Raw genomic sequence first — 18,044 nt, 5'->3', positions numbered from 1 at the left:
AACTATGTAGAACTGTGTCAAAGGCTTTGCTGAAATCTAAGAATACCACATCTAGTTCTCTTCCTTGAGCCAACTCTCTCTGGTTATCCAAATTAATCAGATTTGTGTGACAGGTCTCTTTAGAAAAAACATGCTGCCTCCATGTCCTGCAATTGGATTCCAGAAACATCAATATTCTCTGTTTTAAAAGTGTTGCCATTAATTTACTTTAGAGGTCAGACTAACTGGCCTGTAGTTCCCAACCTACTCATTCCACTTTTGTGGAGAATTACCACTTCTGCCCTTTTGTAGTCCTCTGTGACTTAACCTGACTCTAAAGAAGCAGGATACTGGGCTAGATAGACCTTTGGTTTGACCCAGTAGATCAACTCTTATTCTCCTTATCAGATTTGTAATCCTTTTAATCGGTTCCAATCTCTGGGAGTGTCAGGTAGTGTAAGAGTGCTATTAGATAACTGAATTTTGCTTCTTTACCAATTTTTTGTTCTAATGAGATACTCCTTGACGTTTTTGTTGTTGTTGTTTTTTGTTATAGACTTCGTGCCTCTAGAGTTCTGCTGGTTGGCATGAAAGGCCTCGGAGCAGAAGTAGCTAAAAACCTCATTTTAGCAGGAGTCAAAGGATTGACAATGTTGGATCACCAGCAGGTGGGAAACATTACTGTTAAAATTTCTGTGATGCCTATTCATAAGGCCCCAGCTTTAGACAGGTTTCAAAACTGGCTATAGGATATGCTGTTAAAGGTCAATCCGTTTGTGTGTCCATATGTTTGTGCATGTTCAAACAAATGTGTACCTAGGGACTTGAGGGGGTGGGGGAGAAAAGGGGGGGAAGCTAGATCTGCCACTTGAAGATGGGTAGCAGCCGTGGCTGGCGTTGAAGCTTTCATCTCCCTTCATTGTGAGGAGCCAGGGACATGAGGGTGAGTGCATGTATGATTATCTCCCAATTGGTGAGGTGTCATATGTGTGTGCCCGATGCAAAGAGCTCCTAGCTCTCAGAGAACGTGTCCGTTCTCTTGAGGCTAGAGTAGCAGACTTGATGGAGCTGAGGGAGACAGAGAGGTACATAGAGGAGACCTACAGGGATGTTGTAGAGAAGTCCCACCTCCAGTCAGGTAGCCCCTGTGCTACCTTGGAGGAGGGAGGTCTCCTAGAAGGAGAGCATCATCCTGGTGAAGTAGGAAGTACTCCTGTAGCCAGGACCTGCTCACCAGGGGATGTATTATCCTTTCGCACCGAGGATATATCTCCAAATGTTGCCCGGGAGGGAAAGGTTAGGACAGCTGTTGTACTTGGTGATTCGATCATTAGGCATATAGATAGCTGGGTGGCTGGTGGACGTGAGGATCGCCTGGTGACTTGCCTGCCTGGTGCGAAGGTTGGCGGACCTCACGCGTCACCTAGATAGGATTTTATATAGTGCTGGGGAGGAGACGGCTGTCTTGGTACATGTGGGTACTAATGACATAGGAAAATGTGGGAGAGAGGTTCTGGAAGCAAAATTTAGGCTCTTAGGTAGAAAGCTGAAATCCAGATCCTCCAGGGTAGCATTTTCTGAAATGCTACCTGTGCCACGCGCAGGGCCCAAGAGACAGGCAGAGCTCCAGAGTCTCAATGCGTGGATGAGACGATGGTGCAGGGAGGAGGGCTTTAGATTTGTTAGGAACTGGGCAACATTCTGGGAAGGGGAGCCTATTCCGAAAGGATGGGCTCCATCTTAACCAGAGTGGGACCAGGCTGCTGGCATCGGCGTTTAAGAAGGAGATAGAGCAGCTTTTAAACTAGAAATGGGGGGAAGGCCGACAGTCGCTCAAAAGAGCATGGTTCGGGATAAGGTATCTTTCAAAGATATCACCATAACAGGGAAGATAGAGTATCCTGATAGTGAGGTTGCAAAAGAGATTGTAGTAGATCGAGTATCTTTAAATAACAATAAAAATCAGACAAAAGATTGCCAATTATTACTGTCAAGTACTAAGCATGATGTACTTAGGAACAACAAACATAGTTTGAAATGTCTATATGCGAATGCCAGGAGCCTAAGAAATAAGATGGGGGAGTTGGAATATATTGCACTAAATGAAAAATTAGATATAATAGGCATCTCTGAGACCTGGTGGAAGGAGGATAACCAGTGGGACACTGTCATACCGGGGTACAAATTATATCGTAGTGATAGGGTGAATCGGATTGGTGGAGGGGTAGCATTGTATATTAACGAGAGCCTTGAATCAAATAGATTGAAAATTCTGCAGGAAACAAAACACTCCTTGGAATCACTGTGGATTGAAATTCCATGTGCAAAGGGGAAAAGGATAGTGATAGGAGTGTACTATCGTCCGCCTGGCCAGAACGAACAGACGGATGCGGAAATGTTAAAGGAAATCAGGGACGCAAACAAACTGGGCAACACAATAATAATGGGGGATTTCAATTACCCGCATATAGACTGGGTTAATGTAACATCTGTACACGCAAGGGACATAAGATTTCTTGATGAAATCAAGGACAGCTTCATGGAACAGCTAGTTCAGGAGCCGACAATAGAAGGAAAAATACTAGACTTAGTCCTTAGTGGTGCTCATGATCTAGTGCAGGGGGTAACGATACGAGGGCCGCTTGATAACAGTGATCATAATATGATCGGTTTGATATTGGCATTGAAGGAAGTGAAACTAGGAAATCAAGTACGCTAGCGTTTAACTATAGAAAAGGTGATTACGACCAAAATGAGAAAATGGTGAAAAAAAGACTGAAAGGAGCAGCTCGCAGAGTAAAAACTTGCATCAGGCATGGATGCTGTTTAAAAACACCATCCTGGAGGTTCAGGACAAATATATTCCACGTATTAGAAAAAAGGGAAAAAAAGACTAAACGTCAGCCGGCGTGGCTAAACAGTAAGATAAAGGAAATCATTAGAGCCAAAAAACAATCCTTCAGAAAGTGGAGAAGAGAACCAACTGAAAGTAACAGGATAGATCATAAGGAATGCCAAGCCAAATGCAAAGCGGAGATAAGGAGGGCAAAAAAGGACTTTGAGAAGAAATTAGCGTTGGAAGCAAAAATACATAGTAAAAATTTTTTTAGATACATTAAAAGCAGGAAACCGGCCAAAGAGTCGGTTGGGCCGCTGGACGAAAATGGTGTTAAAGGGGCGATCAAGGAGGACAAAGCCGTAGCGGAGAAATTAAATGAATTCTTTGCTTCGGTCTTCACCGAGGAAGATTTGGGGGGACACCGGTGCCGGAAAGAATATTTGAAGCGGGGAGTCGGAGAAACTAAACAATTCTCTGTAACCTTGGAGGATGTAATGGGTCAGTTCAGCAAGCTGAAGAGTAGTAAATCACCGGGACCTGATGGTATTCATCCCAGAGTATTAATAGAACTAAAAAATGAACTTGCGGAGCTACTGTTAGAAATATGCAATCTGTCCCTAAAATCGAGTGTAGTACCGGAAGACTGGAGGGTAGCCAATGTTACTCCGATTTTTAAGAAGGGTTCCAGAGGAGATCCGGGAAATTACAGACCGGTGAGTCTGACGTCGGTGCCGGGCAAGATGGTGGAGGCTATTATTAAGAATAAAATTGCAGAGCATATACAAAAACATGGACTGATGAGACAAAGTCAACACGGATTTAGTGAAGGGAAGTCTTGCCTCACCAATCTAATGCATTTTTTTGAGGGGGTAAGCAAACATGTGGACAATGGGGAGCCGGTTGATATTGTATATCTGGATTTTCAGAAGGTGTTTGACAAAGTGCCGCACGAAAGACTCCTGAAGAAATTGCAGAGTCATGGAATCGGAGGTAGGGTATTATTATGGATTAAGAACTGGTTGAAAGATAGGAAGCAGAGAGTAGGATTGCGTGGCCAGTATTCTCAGTGGAGGAGGGTAGTTAGTGGGGTCCCGCAGGGGTCTGTGCTGGGTCCGTTGCTTTTTAATGTATTTATAAATGACCTAGAGATGGGAATAACTAGTGAGGTAATTAAATTCGCCGATGACACAAAATTATTCAGGGTCGTCAAGTCGCAGGAGGAATGTGAACGATTACAGGAGGACCTTGCGAGACTGGGAGAATGGGCGTGCAAGTGGCAGATGAAGTTCAATGTTGACAAGTGCAAAGTGATGCATGTGGGTAAGAGGAACCCGAATTATAGCTACGTCTTGCAAGGTTCCGCGTTAGGAGTTACGGATCAAGAAAGGGATCTGGGTGTCGTCGTCGATGATACGCTGAAACCTTCTGCTCAGTGTGCTGCTGCGGCTAGGAAAGCGAATAGAATGTTGGGTGTTATTAGGAAGGGTATGGAGTCCAGGTGTGCGGATGTTATAATGCTGTTGTATCGCTCCATGGTGCGACCGCACCTGGAGTATTGTGTTCAGTACTGGTCTCCGTATCTCAAAAAAGATATAGTAGAATTGGAAAAGGTACAGCGAAGGGCGACGAAAATGATAGTGGGGATGGGACGACTTTCCTACGAAGAGAGGCTGAGAAGGCTAGGGCTTTTCAGCTTGGAGAAGAGACGGCTGAGGGGAGATATGATAGAAGTGTATAAAATAATGAGTGGAATGGACCGGGTGGATGTGAAGCGACTGTTCACGCTATCCAAAAATACTAGGACTAGAGGGCATGAGTTGAAGCTACAGTGTGGTAAATTTAAAACGAATCGGAGAAAATTTTTCTTCACCCAACGTGTAATTAGACTCTGGAATTCGTTGCCGGAGAACGTGGTACGGGCGGTTAGCTTGACGGAGTTTAAAAAGGGGTTAGATAGATTCCTAAAGGACAAGTCCATAGACCGCTATTAAATGGACTTGGAAAAATTCCGCATTTTTAGGTATAACTTGTCTGGAATGTTTTTACGTTTGGGGAGCGTGCCAGGTGCCCTAGACCTGGATTGGCCACTGTCGGTGACAGGATGCTGGGCTAGATGGACCTTTGGTCTTTCCCAGTATGGCACTACTTATGTACTTATGTACTTATGCAGTTCCTTGATGTTTCTAAACCTGGTGGGTGGAGAGATGAGGGGGAAGGTGAAGAGTAAGGGAAAGAAAGCGATATGGCAAGTGTCCTCTTTACACATTCATAGCCAGCCTCCTTCCCTCCTTCACCACAAAAAGCCACATTCCTACACAGGCACCCCTCAGTACACACATCTACCTCTCCTCTGCTTCCACCCCGTGGACACATGCATATCCACATCATCCCACCTCACCTAATTTATACCCACTCCTTGACATGCACATGCATGTACCTGTCCATTCTTTTACACCCCACTTATACCCTCCCCCCTAGAGAAACAAATATACCGCATCATGTGCACATAGTATACAACACACACACAAACACCTTCTATCTCGCTACTGAGATACTTCACTGCAGCCCCTTCTCAAACAGAAGAGTAGAGATCTGGATATGTCCTATTGGGCTGCACTAAGGGAGCAGTCCTAAAATAGGCACTAATATTTGCGTGCGCATTATACATGTGTTTACAATACTAGCATATGTGACACTTTTACCTAAGTGCTATTGTGTAAATACATGTCTTGCGTAGTGCGCATTACACAGAGGCATATTTTCAAAGCATTTTGGGAGGCTAAGTTCCATAGGTTTCTATGGAACTTTGGGAGGCTAAGTGCTTTGAAAATGAGCTTGATAGTAACATAGAAGATGACGGCAGAGAAAGACCTGCACGGTCCATCCAGTCTGCCCAACAAGATAAAATCATATGTGCTACTTTATATGTATACCTGACCTTGATTTGTATCTGCCATTTTCAGGGCACAGATCGTAGAAGTGTGCCCTGCACTAGCCCCGCCTCCCCCCACTGGCTCTGCCACTCAATGTCCGCTAAGCTTCAGAGGATCCATTCCTTCTGATCAGGATTCCTTTATGTTTATCCCACACATTTTTTAATTCCGTTACCGTTTTCATCTCCACCACCTCACGTGGGAGGGCGTTCCAGGTATCCACCACTCTCGGTGAAAAAATACTTCCTTAATTTTTCTTGAGTCTGCCCCCCTTCAATCTCATTTCATGTCCTCTCGTTCTACCGCCTTCCTATCTACGGAAAAGGTTCATTTGCGGATTAATACCTTTCAAATATTTGAACATCTGTATCATATCACCCCTGTTTCTCCTTTCCTCCAGGGTATACATGTTCAGGTCAGCAAGTCTCTCCTCATACGTCTTGTAATGCAAATCCCATACCTTTTTTGTAGCTTTTCTTTGCACCGCTTCAATTCTTTTTACATCCTTAGCAAGATACGGCCTCCAAAACTGAACACAATACTCCAGGTGGGGCTTCACCAATGACTTATACAGGGGCATCAACACCTCCTTTCTTCTGCTGGTCCCACCTCTCTCTATACAGCCTAGCAACCTTCTAGCTACGGCCACCGCCTTGTCACACTGTTTTGTCGCCTTCAGATCCTCAGGTACTATCACCCCAAGATCCCTCTCCCTGTCCGTACATAGCAGACTCTCCCCGCCTAACACATTCGTCTCTCATGGATTTCTACTCCCTAAGTGCATCACTTTGCATTTCTTCGCATTGAATTTTAATTGCCAAGCCTTAGACCATTCTTCTAGCTTCCGCAGATCCTTTTTCATGTTTTCCACTCCCGGGTGTCCACTCTGTTACAAATCTTAGTAGTGTCCGCAAAAAGGTAAACTTTACCTTCTAACCCTTCTGCAATGTCACTCACAAATATATTGAACAGAATTGGCCCCAGCACCGATCCCTGAGGCACTCCACTACTCACCTTTCCCTCATCCGAGTGAATTCCATTAACCACCACCCTCTGGCGTCTGTCCTTCAACCACTTCCTAATCCAGTTCACCATGTCAGGTCCTATCTTCAGCCTGTCCAGTTTATTTAAGAGCCTTCTGTGGGGAACCGTGTCAAAAGCTTTGCTGAAATCTAAGTAGATTACATCTATAGCACGTCCTTGATTCGATTCTCCGGTCACCCAGTCAAAGAATTCAATGAGATTTGTTTGACACGATTTCCCTTTGGTAAAACCATGTTGTCTCGGATCTTGCAACTTATTGGCTTCCAGGAAATTCACTATCCTTTCCTTCAGCATCGCTTCCATTACTTTTCCAATAACCGAAGTGAGGCTTACTGGCCTGTAGTTTCCAGCTTCTTCCCTAGCACCACTTATGTGAAGAGGGTCCGCATCTGGTGTTCTCCAATCCCACGGAACCTCTCCCATCTCCAAGGATTTATTAAACAAATCTTTAAGAGGACCCGCCAGAACCTCTCTGAGCTCCCTCAATATCCTGGGGTCCCATGGCTTTGTCCACCTTTAGGTCTCCTAGTTGTTCATACACACTCTCTTCCTTGAATGGTGCTATAGCCACTCCATTTTCATATGTACTTTTGCCAGTCAATCTCGGTCCTTCTCCAGGATTTTCTTCTGTGAAAACAGAACACAAGTATCTATTTAGCAAATTTGCTTTTTCTTCATCATTATCTACATAGCTGTTCGCAGCATTTTTCAGTCTCACAATTCCCTTTTTAGTCATTTTCCTTTCACTAATATACCTGAAGACATTTTTGTCACCCCTCCTTACCTTTCTAGCCATTTGTTCTTCCACTTGCGCCAGACATATTTCTGTCGTGGCTTCTTTCAGTTAGTAGAGGTGGTGTACATATGGGGGATTTAGTGCACGACTTGTGCTTGTTTGTGTGTATGTTGCAGAATACTATGAAGTATGCACCTTTCTTTGGCTGGCATAAGTCCCTGTGCTTAAATATTAGGTGTGTATATTCCCAGTTAGGCTGCTATGGTATAAAGAAAAGTTAATACCTACATTTATTTCAGAATAGGCTCCTATCAAGTACCCTGTTACAGAATTGCCCTTTGTGAATACCCCTCCCCCCCCCAACTTGTTTGAGTTATCCTTCTTTTATGGTTTGTGTTTGCAGGGCTGAACCAGCCACATCTAACAGTCTGACAAAGTTCATTTCTTTCTTACTTTATGAATAATTTTGCAGTAGGAATTTCCATAAAATCTTCTGCAAACAGTCAAAATTTGGCAGCAGTCTTGTGCATATTTTATGAAAACCCATCGGAATAGTATTAAAAGAGGAATGGGAAAACAGAATTTGTGGTATTATCTTGCATAAAGTAATAGAAGATCAATTGGTAACTTACACTTCATTTTCTTGAACCTGTGAAGAAACAGACTGGACTTGGACCATAGTCTGTAGTTTTTGTAGTGCTTTATATTGACTGTGTCCCTTATTATGAGCTAGTTCACATGTAGGCATATTTTCAAAGCACTTAGCCTTCCAAAGTTCCATAGAAACCTATGGAACTTTGGAAGGCTAAGTGCTTTGAAAATATGCATGATGGTGGTACTATTGATTTAACACAGGCCTTCATAAATTTTCTCTGAATCTAGGAGCCAACTCAAAAATTTACCAGGCAGTATGTCTATAAGTGGCTGGCAGGTGCTGCCAATGGGATAAATGCTGGCCAGTGGCATATTCAATGATATTAACTGAATAGTGCCACTGACATTCCCTTTGAAGGTTTTGGCACTATCTGGGTAATGCTGGGGTGTTCTGTGGGCAGAGCTTGGTCAAAGCTGTAGGTTATCCAGTGAGTGGTAATATTCACTCAAAAAGGCTGACAGGATAGGATGACATAAGAGAAGTAGAAAGACAGCAGTCCAAGTTAAAAGGAGCTATAAAAATGGCAACATGTTTTGATGTAAGTAAAGTGAACAAAAGGAAGGTATTTAAATGTCTGTCATATCTCTACTCTCCTACCTTTCTTCCAAATATACATGTTGATCTTTAAGTTAATTTAGACGTTTGTGATACGCTTAACCATCCTAGATTGCTCACAATCTTGTTTTTTGTACCTGAGGCAATGAAGGATTAAGTGACTTGCCCAAGGTTACGAGGAGCTGCAGTGGAAATCGAACCCATCATACTGGGGTTAAAGCCTGCTACACTAACCATTAGATAATAAAAAAAAAAAAAAAAAACCTTAAGGGAGAGAGAAATCAATATAAAAACATGAAAAGAATCATTCCCACTGAAAATGCTTATTAGCCTCCCGAGGACCTGCACCACATTAATTAATTAATTTTTGTTTATTGTATTTGTACCCCACATTTTCCCACCTTTTTGCAGGCTCAATGTGGCTTACAGAGTATGGAAATGAAAACGTCGTGTACAAAATCCACAGTTGTACTAAATCCAAAACTCAGTTTATTCAGTTCATAGTATATAAAAAAATATATGTAGAAACAAATGGTACCAAGAAAAAGGTTTTTATTCAACTGCCAATGCCATGACAGAGCTGTGCAACATTAGGTTGCCTAGGAAGCAAGTATTACAATCTCATCAGTTAGAAAGCTGCAGTTATAATTGCTTGTTACTACATTTCACCTTCAGTTTATATACAGTTTTTTTCTTTTCATCACACACTGCTCTATTCTTTTCATGTGAATCATGATTCTCATACAGGCCATCTGGCGTCTTCCTTTCACTCCCTTTTTTCTTATCTACAAAAGTTATAGCCACAAGTTTCAGTTCTTTTGCCAATCGTTGTTCTCTGTTATTTCAATCATGCTCACATGTTCATTCTGCAGACCTGTGCACATTCTGTACAAGGTCAATTATATTTCAACTGCTGCTTGTCCAGCAAGCAACCATTTTCTTTCTGCTTGACTCCATTTTGTATTGCCAATTATTTACATACCCCCCTTGAACACTGATGACAAACAGTGTTCACATTAGTATGCACTAATAGTTTCACTAGCATGTTTGAGCTTGTTTAAGATGTAGAATGTCACATTACTCTTTTTCACAAGGCCGTCGTCACTAGGAAACAGTTTCTATCAAGTGCTATTTTTTCATTACAGATGCTTTAGCATACACATTGTGTATTTCTTTTTTCTCAATCAATTCCTGATTGATCTGGGTTATGTTTACATTTTGTTTTTGAGAGATCATGGTTGTGGCTGTCACTTTTGTCAATATATTTCCACATATTTTCATACAGCAAGGAATCAGACAAGCCAGTAGCAATAAAACTATTATAAAAACAATTGCAAATGTTACAAGACCTTTTAACCATGGGCCTAGTCCTCCAAACCATCCTTTTACTGAGTCCCACCATGAGGTATCCAATATACCTTCATAATCTTGACTTGATAATTTTACCAAGTCAACAATACGCTTCATTGCATTTTTTACAATTATTGATTGATTTCTAATAACTGAACAGCAGGAGGTATCATTCACTATGCCGCACACTCCTCCAGATTGGGCTAACATGAAATCAACCGCTATGCGGGTGTGCATTGCATACCTCGCTGTATCATCAATTTCCTCTTGAAGTGCTGTTATAGCTATATCTAGTTCATGTGTTACAACATGTAATAGTGATTGTAAGCGTCTGATTGACATACCCATTTCAGCTGCAATGGCAGATCCTGCAAATGGAAGCCATCCAGTGGCTGACAAGGCATCTAAACGTGTCTTGGTCATGGGATAGGTACTGTTAATATAATCCAATGCTAATTGTAAAGCTTGATCATCTCCTGTTAAAGCACTAAAGGAGGTACTGGAAACATCTCTTTTACTTCGTTTCTGACTATTAGAACCATGTGATGTGGCATTTAATGGAATGATCAAATCAAATAAATTTAGTTGGACAAGAGTGCAGAACTTATAACATGATGGAAGATAGGTGTACAGGATATTATCACATAACAAATAATCTCCCAACCGTAAAGACTGTAGAGAAGTTAGGTTATGATATAAAGCATAAGTTTGAGAAAAAGGAAAAATAGGATTATTTAGTTCCTTAAGTGAAGAACACGCAGTAGGCATAGCAGTAATGGCTTGTATAGAAGAGGCATTAAATTGACATAATGAAAAGAAGAAAGTCAAATTTGTAAGAGTAAGGTTAGTAGAGGTCACATAAGAGGTTGTCCGTGTCCGGTTACAGAACATTTTGTTAGCACAAGCTATAGATGTTGCAGTCTGATTTATAACATAGGATCCCTGTAACACAGTCCAATTTCGGGATTGTATGTCATAAGTATAATTACATAAAACATTAGGCATCTTACCCTGAAGTGAACTAGAGTTTATCAGACACCAATAGTTTAGTGCAGGTATAGTATGAGCAAACAAAGAAGGCAGGCAGGCGTTGAGCAGTAACATTGGTCCAATATTGTCTATGTTCATGACCCAAACCCAAATAGCAGGTACCATTACTGAAACAATTATGAATACCTTGCAACTTAATCATAGAGTAAGGGTGAATGTGTGCTGGAATGGTAAGTACGGAAGTGACAAGTGGAGTGCAAACAATACAGTTAGTCAGATTAAGAGTCTTTGAGGCATGTTGAATTCTCTCAACATATGTATTGAGTCCATAAGTAAATCCTACCAGCAAACAGATTACAAAAGCCTTCATAATCCTTTTGCTCTGATGATATTACTAAGGAATGCCTTCTGGGGGTACAGTAGTGTGCACAGGTGGTCCCGGATCAGGAGCCTTGCGTAAATCAGATAGATGTACCCAAGTGATGTGGTCTGACAATCTTGCTGCTGTATGAGTTAGCTCTTTTATTTCAAATGGTCCCACGTAAATTGGGTCCTTCCAGGTCTTATGTGTGAAGTTCTTTCGAAGGACCTTTTGACCCACTGAAAAAGATGAAGAAAAAGTCATATTAGGAACTTCCTTCGATTTACAAATTGCCATATCTCTGGTCAAATTTATTATTGGATTTATTTGTTTCCAATAATTAGTTATACCGTCAAAGCCGGTATCAATTTCTTTTACAGGTACCCCTCTAGGGTCTCGTCCTGTATGTAATTGAAAAGGTGAGATCTGCAATTTTGTACTTGGATGACACCTTAACTGTAGCACAGCCATGGGCAATAAGTCCAACCAGGTATATTTCTTTTCTGAGCCCCGATTTAATGAGGCTAGTAAGACTCTAAGTCTTGTTTTTAATAGGCCATTATAGCGTTCCACTAGGCCATTAGAAGTAGGGCGATAGACTGCCACCCGTCTATGCAGTATTCCACATAAATCAGTCATATCTTTGATCAGTGAGTTTACAAAATGACTTCCATTGTCCGTTACCAATTTTTGTGGACATCCATGGGCTGGTAATATATATTTCAAAAAGGTGTCTATCACCACCTGAGCAGTTTCCTTTGAACACGGAAACGCTTCCACCCATTTTGTAAATGCGTCGACCCACACTAAAAGATACCTTTTACTGGTATTACCATATCTGTAAAGTCCAAATGCCACTCTACTCCAGGTCCCATTGGAATTGGAATGGATCCAGGAGAAATAACTGGACCTCGATGTACTATATTTTTGGAACAAACTAAACAGTTTAATACAATTCGTGTGGCATAAGAAAACATATTTGGATGCCAAAATAAGGCTTCCATAGCTTTACTCATGTCAGACGCTGGTAAGTGCAATGTCACATGCCAATTATAAAAATTATTTATCAATTCAGAAGTAGATCAGGAATGGTAGACAGCAGGCCTTAACACAGACTGGTGCCATCAGTGATCACAGTCAAATGATGTCACGTCCTGCCTGCCAACTAAGGTGAGAGGACAATTTGATGAACCTGAAAAACAAGAAAGAGGACTCCAAACGATAAATCAGAACAGGGCCTCTATGTAGGCCTCAGGGCATAAATGATAATAATTCACTCAATATCTGGTCAAACCCTTAACAAAATGCCATTAGCTTAATTCTATACTCAAATTTCATGCTTCTTTTGATAGGTAATACAGAATAAAATGAATTCCTATTCTGGCCTATCCCCAAACAGTATAGTCCTGTTGAAACACTTCCACATATATCCACTTCCACAACCCTTCTATCTAACTTACAAGTGTACTTTCGTAGCACATAATCATGTACTCCTGCCATGTGGTTATTCACACTATTCACACAACTTGCACATTGGCAGTATATCTTTTACAAGCTTCAAACATCTCAGTAACCTTTCAATGACTGGGAACTTGCTTCCATCTTCTTCACAATGTGATTCCCTATGATTTAAAACTTACATTTAGATCTTTATCATGGTACACCTCACCTCTCTGGACAACCAGGTTTAAGCGTCCAGCTAAAATCATGAGACATATGATTTATGGAGAAAAGTTAGAACAAGGATGATGTCAGCAAGGTAGGCAGGTGCCTAGAAATGTTCTATAGCAGCACAAAGCATTCTCATTCAAGGTACATTAACAACTTCTTAATCTGAGCATTCAGCTAAATTCCTTTACCCTGGAGGGGGCAATATCTCTGGAGTCCCAATTGCCCAAGGTAAAGTAACACAGATATAGATATATATGTATCACAAGCATGATGAATTAAACACATTAAGTAGTTTAGTAGACAAACGGTTCCTTGCATAAATCACATTATTAAAACAAAAGTCTGTAATTGTGAGTCTTGTCTGTCTGCCCTGGTTTAGACCGCAAGCTCCTTTGGGCAGGGACTGTCCCTTTTTTTCTTTCCGAAAGCAACTTGTGCATGTAATACACACAAAGATCAGCAGAGGGAGCAAGTCATCAATAAAAGAAAGAAGAGTGACATCATAAGTAAACAACTGAACATTGAAACAACGAAAATCCACATGAAACCTAAAACTTATCTCTCTGAAATCTTAATTACCTGGGGTACAGAACATACACGTGGGATATTTCACTAGACATTTATTGTACAAATCCTACTGAGGTAGGTACAGAGAATAGGCAAGAAATAGTCTGCAAATCTCATGAATAACTTAGGAATTTGCATCCCTCCCCTGCAGTGGAGGAAAACAAATTTAGTGCAATACAATTAAGCAGCTGTGATTTGCACTGCCTACGAGACTCATAAGGTTTGCATAAAAGGCAAATGAATCATGGCTACAGGCAGCTGATATGTCCCTGAAGAAAAGCACAAACTGGACCCCTTTTTTTTTTTTTTTTTCTCCGAATGCAGGGTTTGTTTAATGTATCTGTGCAGAAGCGGGGAGGAAACAAGCTGCAACAAGCTGTCTCGGTAACTTTGACATAAGCTACAAATCTGAGTTTTAAAATCCAATGTTTTAACTTTTGGGGTGTAGGATACCTTCTGTGGTTTTTTTTACATTCTTTAGGGACTATAGTCAGTAAATGAACACGATACCATAAATCTCACAGTAAATTACAACAGATGCAACATGCTTTGAACCCAAGTGCAGCATGGAGCTATAAGAATACAAATGTTAAATCTAATGTAATAAAAGAGAAACAAAGTGAGGCAACCCAGGCAGTTGCCTAGAAGGGCACTGGGATAGCACAAAATCCTGGTATACAAGGTATATAAAATTTGTAATAACTCCATAATCCAAAAACTTAGCTAAATAATTCCTATTTATTTATTTATTTTAAACCTCAGAAAATGCCGTCATGCACCTTTCAGTAAATCACAAAGTTGAAAGTTAACATAGCGTGACAAAAAAAAACAGCTGGAGGAAAATCAAGGCTACATTCCTGAAGGGAAGCTTTATATTTAACCTCCGTAATACTATACCCATAAGACTTAAAGAAAAGCATGAATTGTCATACCCTTTTTAACAACCAGATTCAAGAAAGATAAACAACATTATCCCCAGCAACGAAATCCTGGTGCTGCATATACAAAGCTTGCACCGTCTGCTGTAGAAGAGACAAGAACCTCAATATCAATATTAATATTAGCCATTTTACATATAGTACAATAGTATTGCAAATAATAGCAAAGAACAAAAAGTACAAGAAAAAATAAAAAATAAAAAAGAGAGATTGCAAGCAGCGTAATGAAATATAATACAGAAGAGAGAATGACGTCAAAAAAATAATAATACTCACAAAAAAAAAAAAAAAACCCAGCTCAGAAGATTGCAGGGGCACTTCTTACGAGCTGATCAGTATCGTAAGACCGATGCTCCTGGACTCAATCAACAGCTCCAAGGATTGGAGTCCCTTCGTGCAGGTCGCCAATTGTACAAAATCCACAGTTGTACTAAATCCAAAACTCAGTTTATTCAGTTCATAGTATATAAAAAAATATATGTAGAAACAAATGGTACCAAGAAAAAGGTTTTTATTCAACTGCCAATGCCATGACAGAGCTGTGCAACATTAGGTTGCCTAGGAAGCAAGTATTACAATCTCATCAGTTAGAAAGCTGCAGTTATAATTGCTTGTTACTACATTTCACCTTCAGTTTATATACAGTTTTTTTCTTTTCATCACACACTGCTCTATTCTTTTCATGTGAATCATGATTCTCATACAGGCCATCTGGCGTCTTCCTTTCACTCCCTTTTTTCTTATCTACAAAAGTTATAGCCACAAGTTTCAGTTCTTTTGCCAATCGTTGTTCTCTGTTATTTCAATCATGCTCACATGTTCATTCTGCAGACCTGTGCACATTCTGTACAAGGTCAATTATATTTCAACTGCTGCTTGTCCAGCAAGCAACCATTTTCTTTCTGCTTGACTCCATTTTGTATTGCCAATTATTTACAGTATGGAAATGAAAACGTCGTTACATGATTTGAAAAGAAAAAAAAAAAACATTCAGATGCAAAGTAGATATCAATAAAGATTTTATGATATAATTTTAAATGTTAACATCAGTTTGTTCTTTTTAAGCTGACATTGCCACACTGTGCATATTATTGGAAGAAATCTGTTGCTAACTTTTGAGTAATGTAGCACTGGCATCCCTGACGAAGGAGTTCTGAAATGGTGTGTGGTGTTGGTCGTGGAGCGTTTTATGAAAGAGCGACAAAAATCTAAAGTATCGACAATTATTGAGAAGTCATACTTCTAACTGCTTTTTTTTTAAATTCTGGTGCTAGTTATTGTAAATCTTTGACAAGTGATTTACTGTTTTTTGAAAGAAAAATACTTTTTATCTAATGGACTTTATGATATTTAGCTTGTTAGATCCCTTGTGGACCTGCTAGTTCTTGAAAAATGTTTTTGACATATTAAAACAAATGGGAGGGGAACAACAGAAGGAGTTTTAATGATGTATAGAGCTCTTTAAGTGAGCCGTATTTGCGGCATTACTTGCTGAAACTAAGCTCGGCTGTGGTCTACAGCCTATACTGAATATTCCTGTTCCTCCTCAAAATTATATATATTAAAACTATGTATTTTTTATCTGAATTAATGTGGTGCAGGTTTCCGGGAGGCTAATAAGCATTTTCAGTGGGATTGATTAGTGCGGTCTGTCCCCATAAGGTTCAAGGTTCAGCTTATTTGATAAACCACTTTAGGGAAAACTGTCAAAGCAGTGAACAATAATATAGTTCATAGCGTAAAGGAGGATTATAATAATCAAACAGAAAAGATCAGAAATTTGTCTCTTGGTGCTGTACTTCCATACCTCCCCAATCAAACCAGGCAGTGCCAGTACAGCGGACTGTAGACTTCTATTCAATGCTTTTTTGAAATAAATATTTAAGGACATTTTTAATGTTTGTAAGGAGGTTTCTGAGCGTAATGATAATGGGAGAGTCTCAGAAAATGTCCAGAAATAGCTGACAAAATTAAGGGATAACCAGTTGATTTTGATGCGTCGAATGGAGTGCTTGTGAAGGAGTGTAGGGAATAAGATAACCGGGATAGAACAAAGGTGAACGTGTAGAGTGAATTTTATGAACCAGAACTAGAATTTTATAGATAATACAGTACTCAATAGGTAGTCAATGTTCAGCTTTTAGAAGGAGAGTTACAAGGTGAAATTTTCTTGCTCCAAAAATCAGTTTAACTACAAAATTTTGTATCAGTTGGAGCCATCTCATTTATTTTTGACAGAGACCTTTCAGTGATGCATTACAGTAATCTAGTTGAGTAATACTAGTGCATGGGTAACTATTCGTAAAACTCTGTTCTTTAAAGAGTTGTAGAACAGAGCAAATTAGACATAGTTTAAAGAAGCATTTTCTAACTACAGTTGATATGTGGGCCCAAAAAGATAGTTTAGCATCAAGCAGTACTCCTAATGCTCTTATTTTCTCACTAATGGGACTTGTTAATCACTAAGCGACTGTAGATTAAGTGCTCATTGTCCTTTGAAAAAGAGCTGGACCTTCATTTTTTGCAAATTAAATCACATTTTATTATTCTTCATGGGTATCTAAAGTGGTTAGAATTTGGACATCAGCATAGATGAATGGAGTCAACTCTATGGACTGTATCAATGTAGCTAATGGTGCCCTAAAGATATTAATGTTGAGGCAAGGAGCAAACCTTGCGGCACTCCACAGGAAGGAGAGAAAGAGTCTGAAAGAGTGGTCCACCAAATCAATTGTGACTGATAAATCTAATGATATGAGAAAAAGTATGTTACCAGTGGAGTGCTGTCAGGTTTGTTTCTTAGGCCGGTTCTTTTTAATATTTTTGTAAGTGATATTGCTGAAGGGCTGTCTGGTAAGGTTTGCCTCTGTGGATGACACCAAAATCTGCAATAGAGTAGACAGCCCTGATGGTGTAGATGATATAAGGAAGGTCCTAGTGAAGGCTAAAAAATAGTCTGGAATTTGGCAGCTAAGATTTAATGCTAAAAAATGCAGGGTCATGCATTTGGGCTGCAAAATTCCGAGGGAATGGTATTGTTTAGAGGGTGAAGCATATTTGTGCACAAAAGAGGAACAGGACTTGGGTGTGATCATATGTGATGATCTTAATGTGGCCAAACAGGTAGAAAAGGTGATGGGGAAAAGTTAGAAGGATGTTTGGGGGAATAGGGAGAGGAATGGCCAGTAGGAAAAAGGAGGTGATGACGCCTCTGCATAAGACTCTGGTGAGACCTCATTTAGAATATTGTGTACAATTCTGGGGACAGCACTTTCACAAAGATAAAAACAGGATGGAGTCGGTCCAGAGGGCGGCTACTAAAATGATCAGTGGTCTTAGTCATAAAATGTAAGGGGACAGACTTAAAGATCTCAATATGTATTCTTTGGAAGAAAGGTGGAAGAGAGGAGATATATTAGAGACATT

At 40.2% G+C, this 18,044-nt stretch overlaps 1 protein-coding gene across 1 annotated transcript in view; it reads left to right on the top strand.

The window, feature by feature from the left end:
* The first annotated feature begins 540 nt into the window (after positions 1–540).
* LOC115481656 (SUMO-activating enzyme subunit 1-like) overlaps positions 541–18,044 on the top strand; it is a 108,559-nt gene continuing 91,055 nt past the window's right edge. The window contains exon 1 of the mRNA XM_030220980.1: positions 541–647. Within this exon, the coding sequence (XP_030076840.1) occupies positions 567–647 (81 nt within the window). The 5' untranslated portion in view covers positions 541–566. The remainder of the gene's footprint in view (positions 648–18,044) is intronic.

The sequence above is a fragment of the Microcaecilia unicolor genome, chromosome 1, assembly GCF_901765095.1.
Source record: "Microcaecilia unicolor chromosome 1, aMicUni1.1, whole genome shotgun sequence".
In the NCBI taxonomy this organism is placed as follows: domain Eukaryota; kingdom Metazoa; phylum Chordata; class Amphibia; order Gymnophiona; family Siphonopidae; genus Microcaecilia; species Microcaecilia unicolor.
The sequence above is the reverse complement of the archived record's forward strand: the minus strand, read 5'-3'. Positions and strand labels throughout refer to the sequence as shown.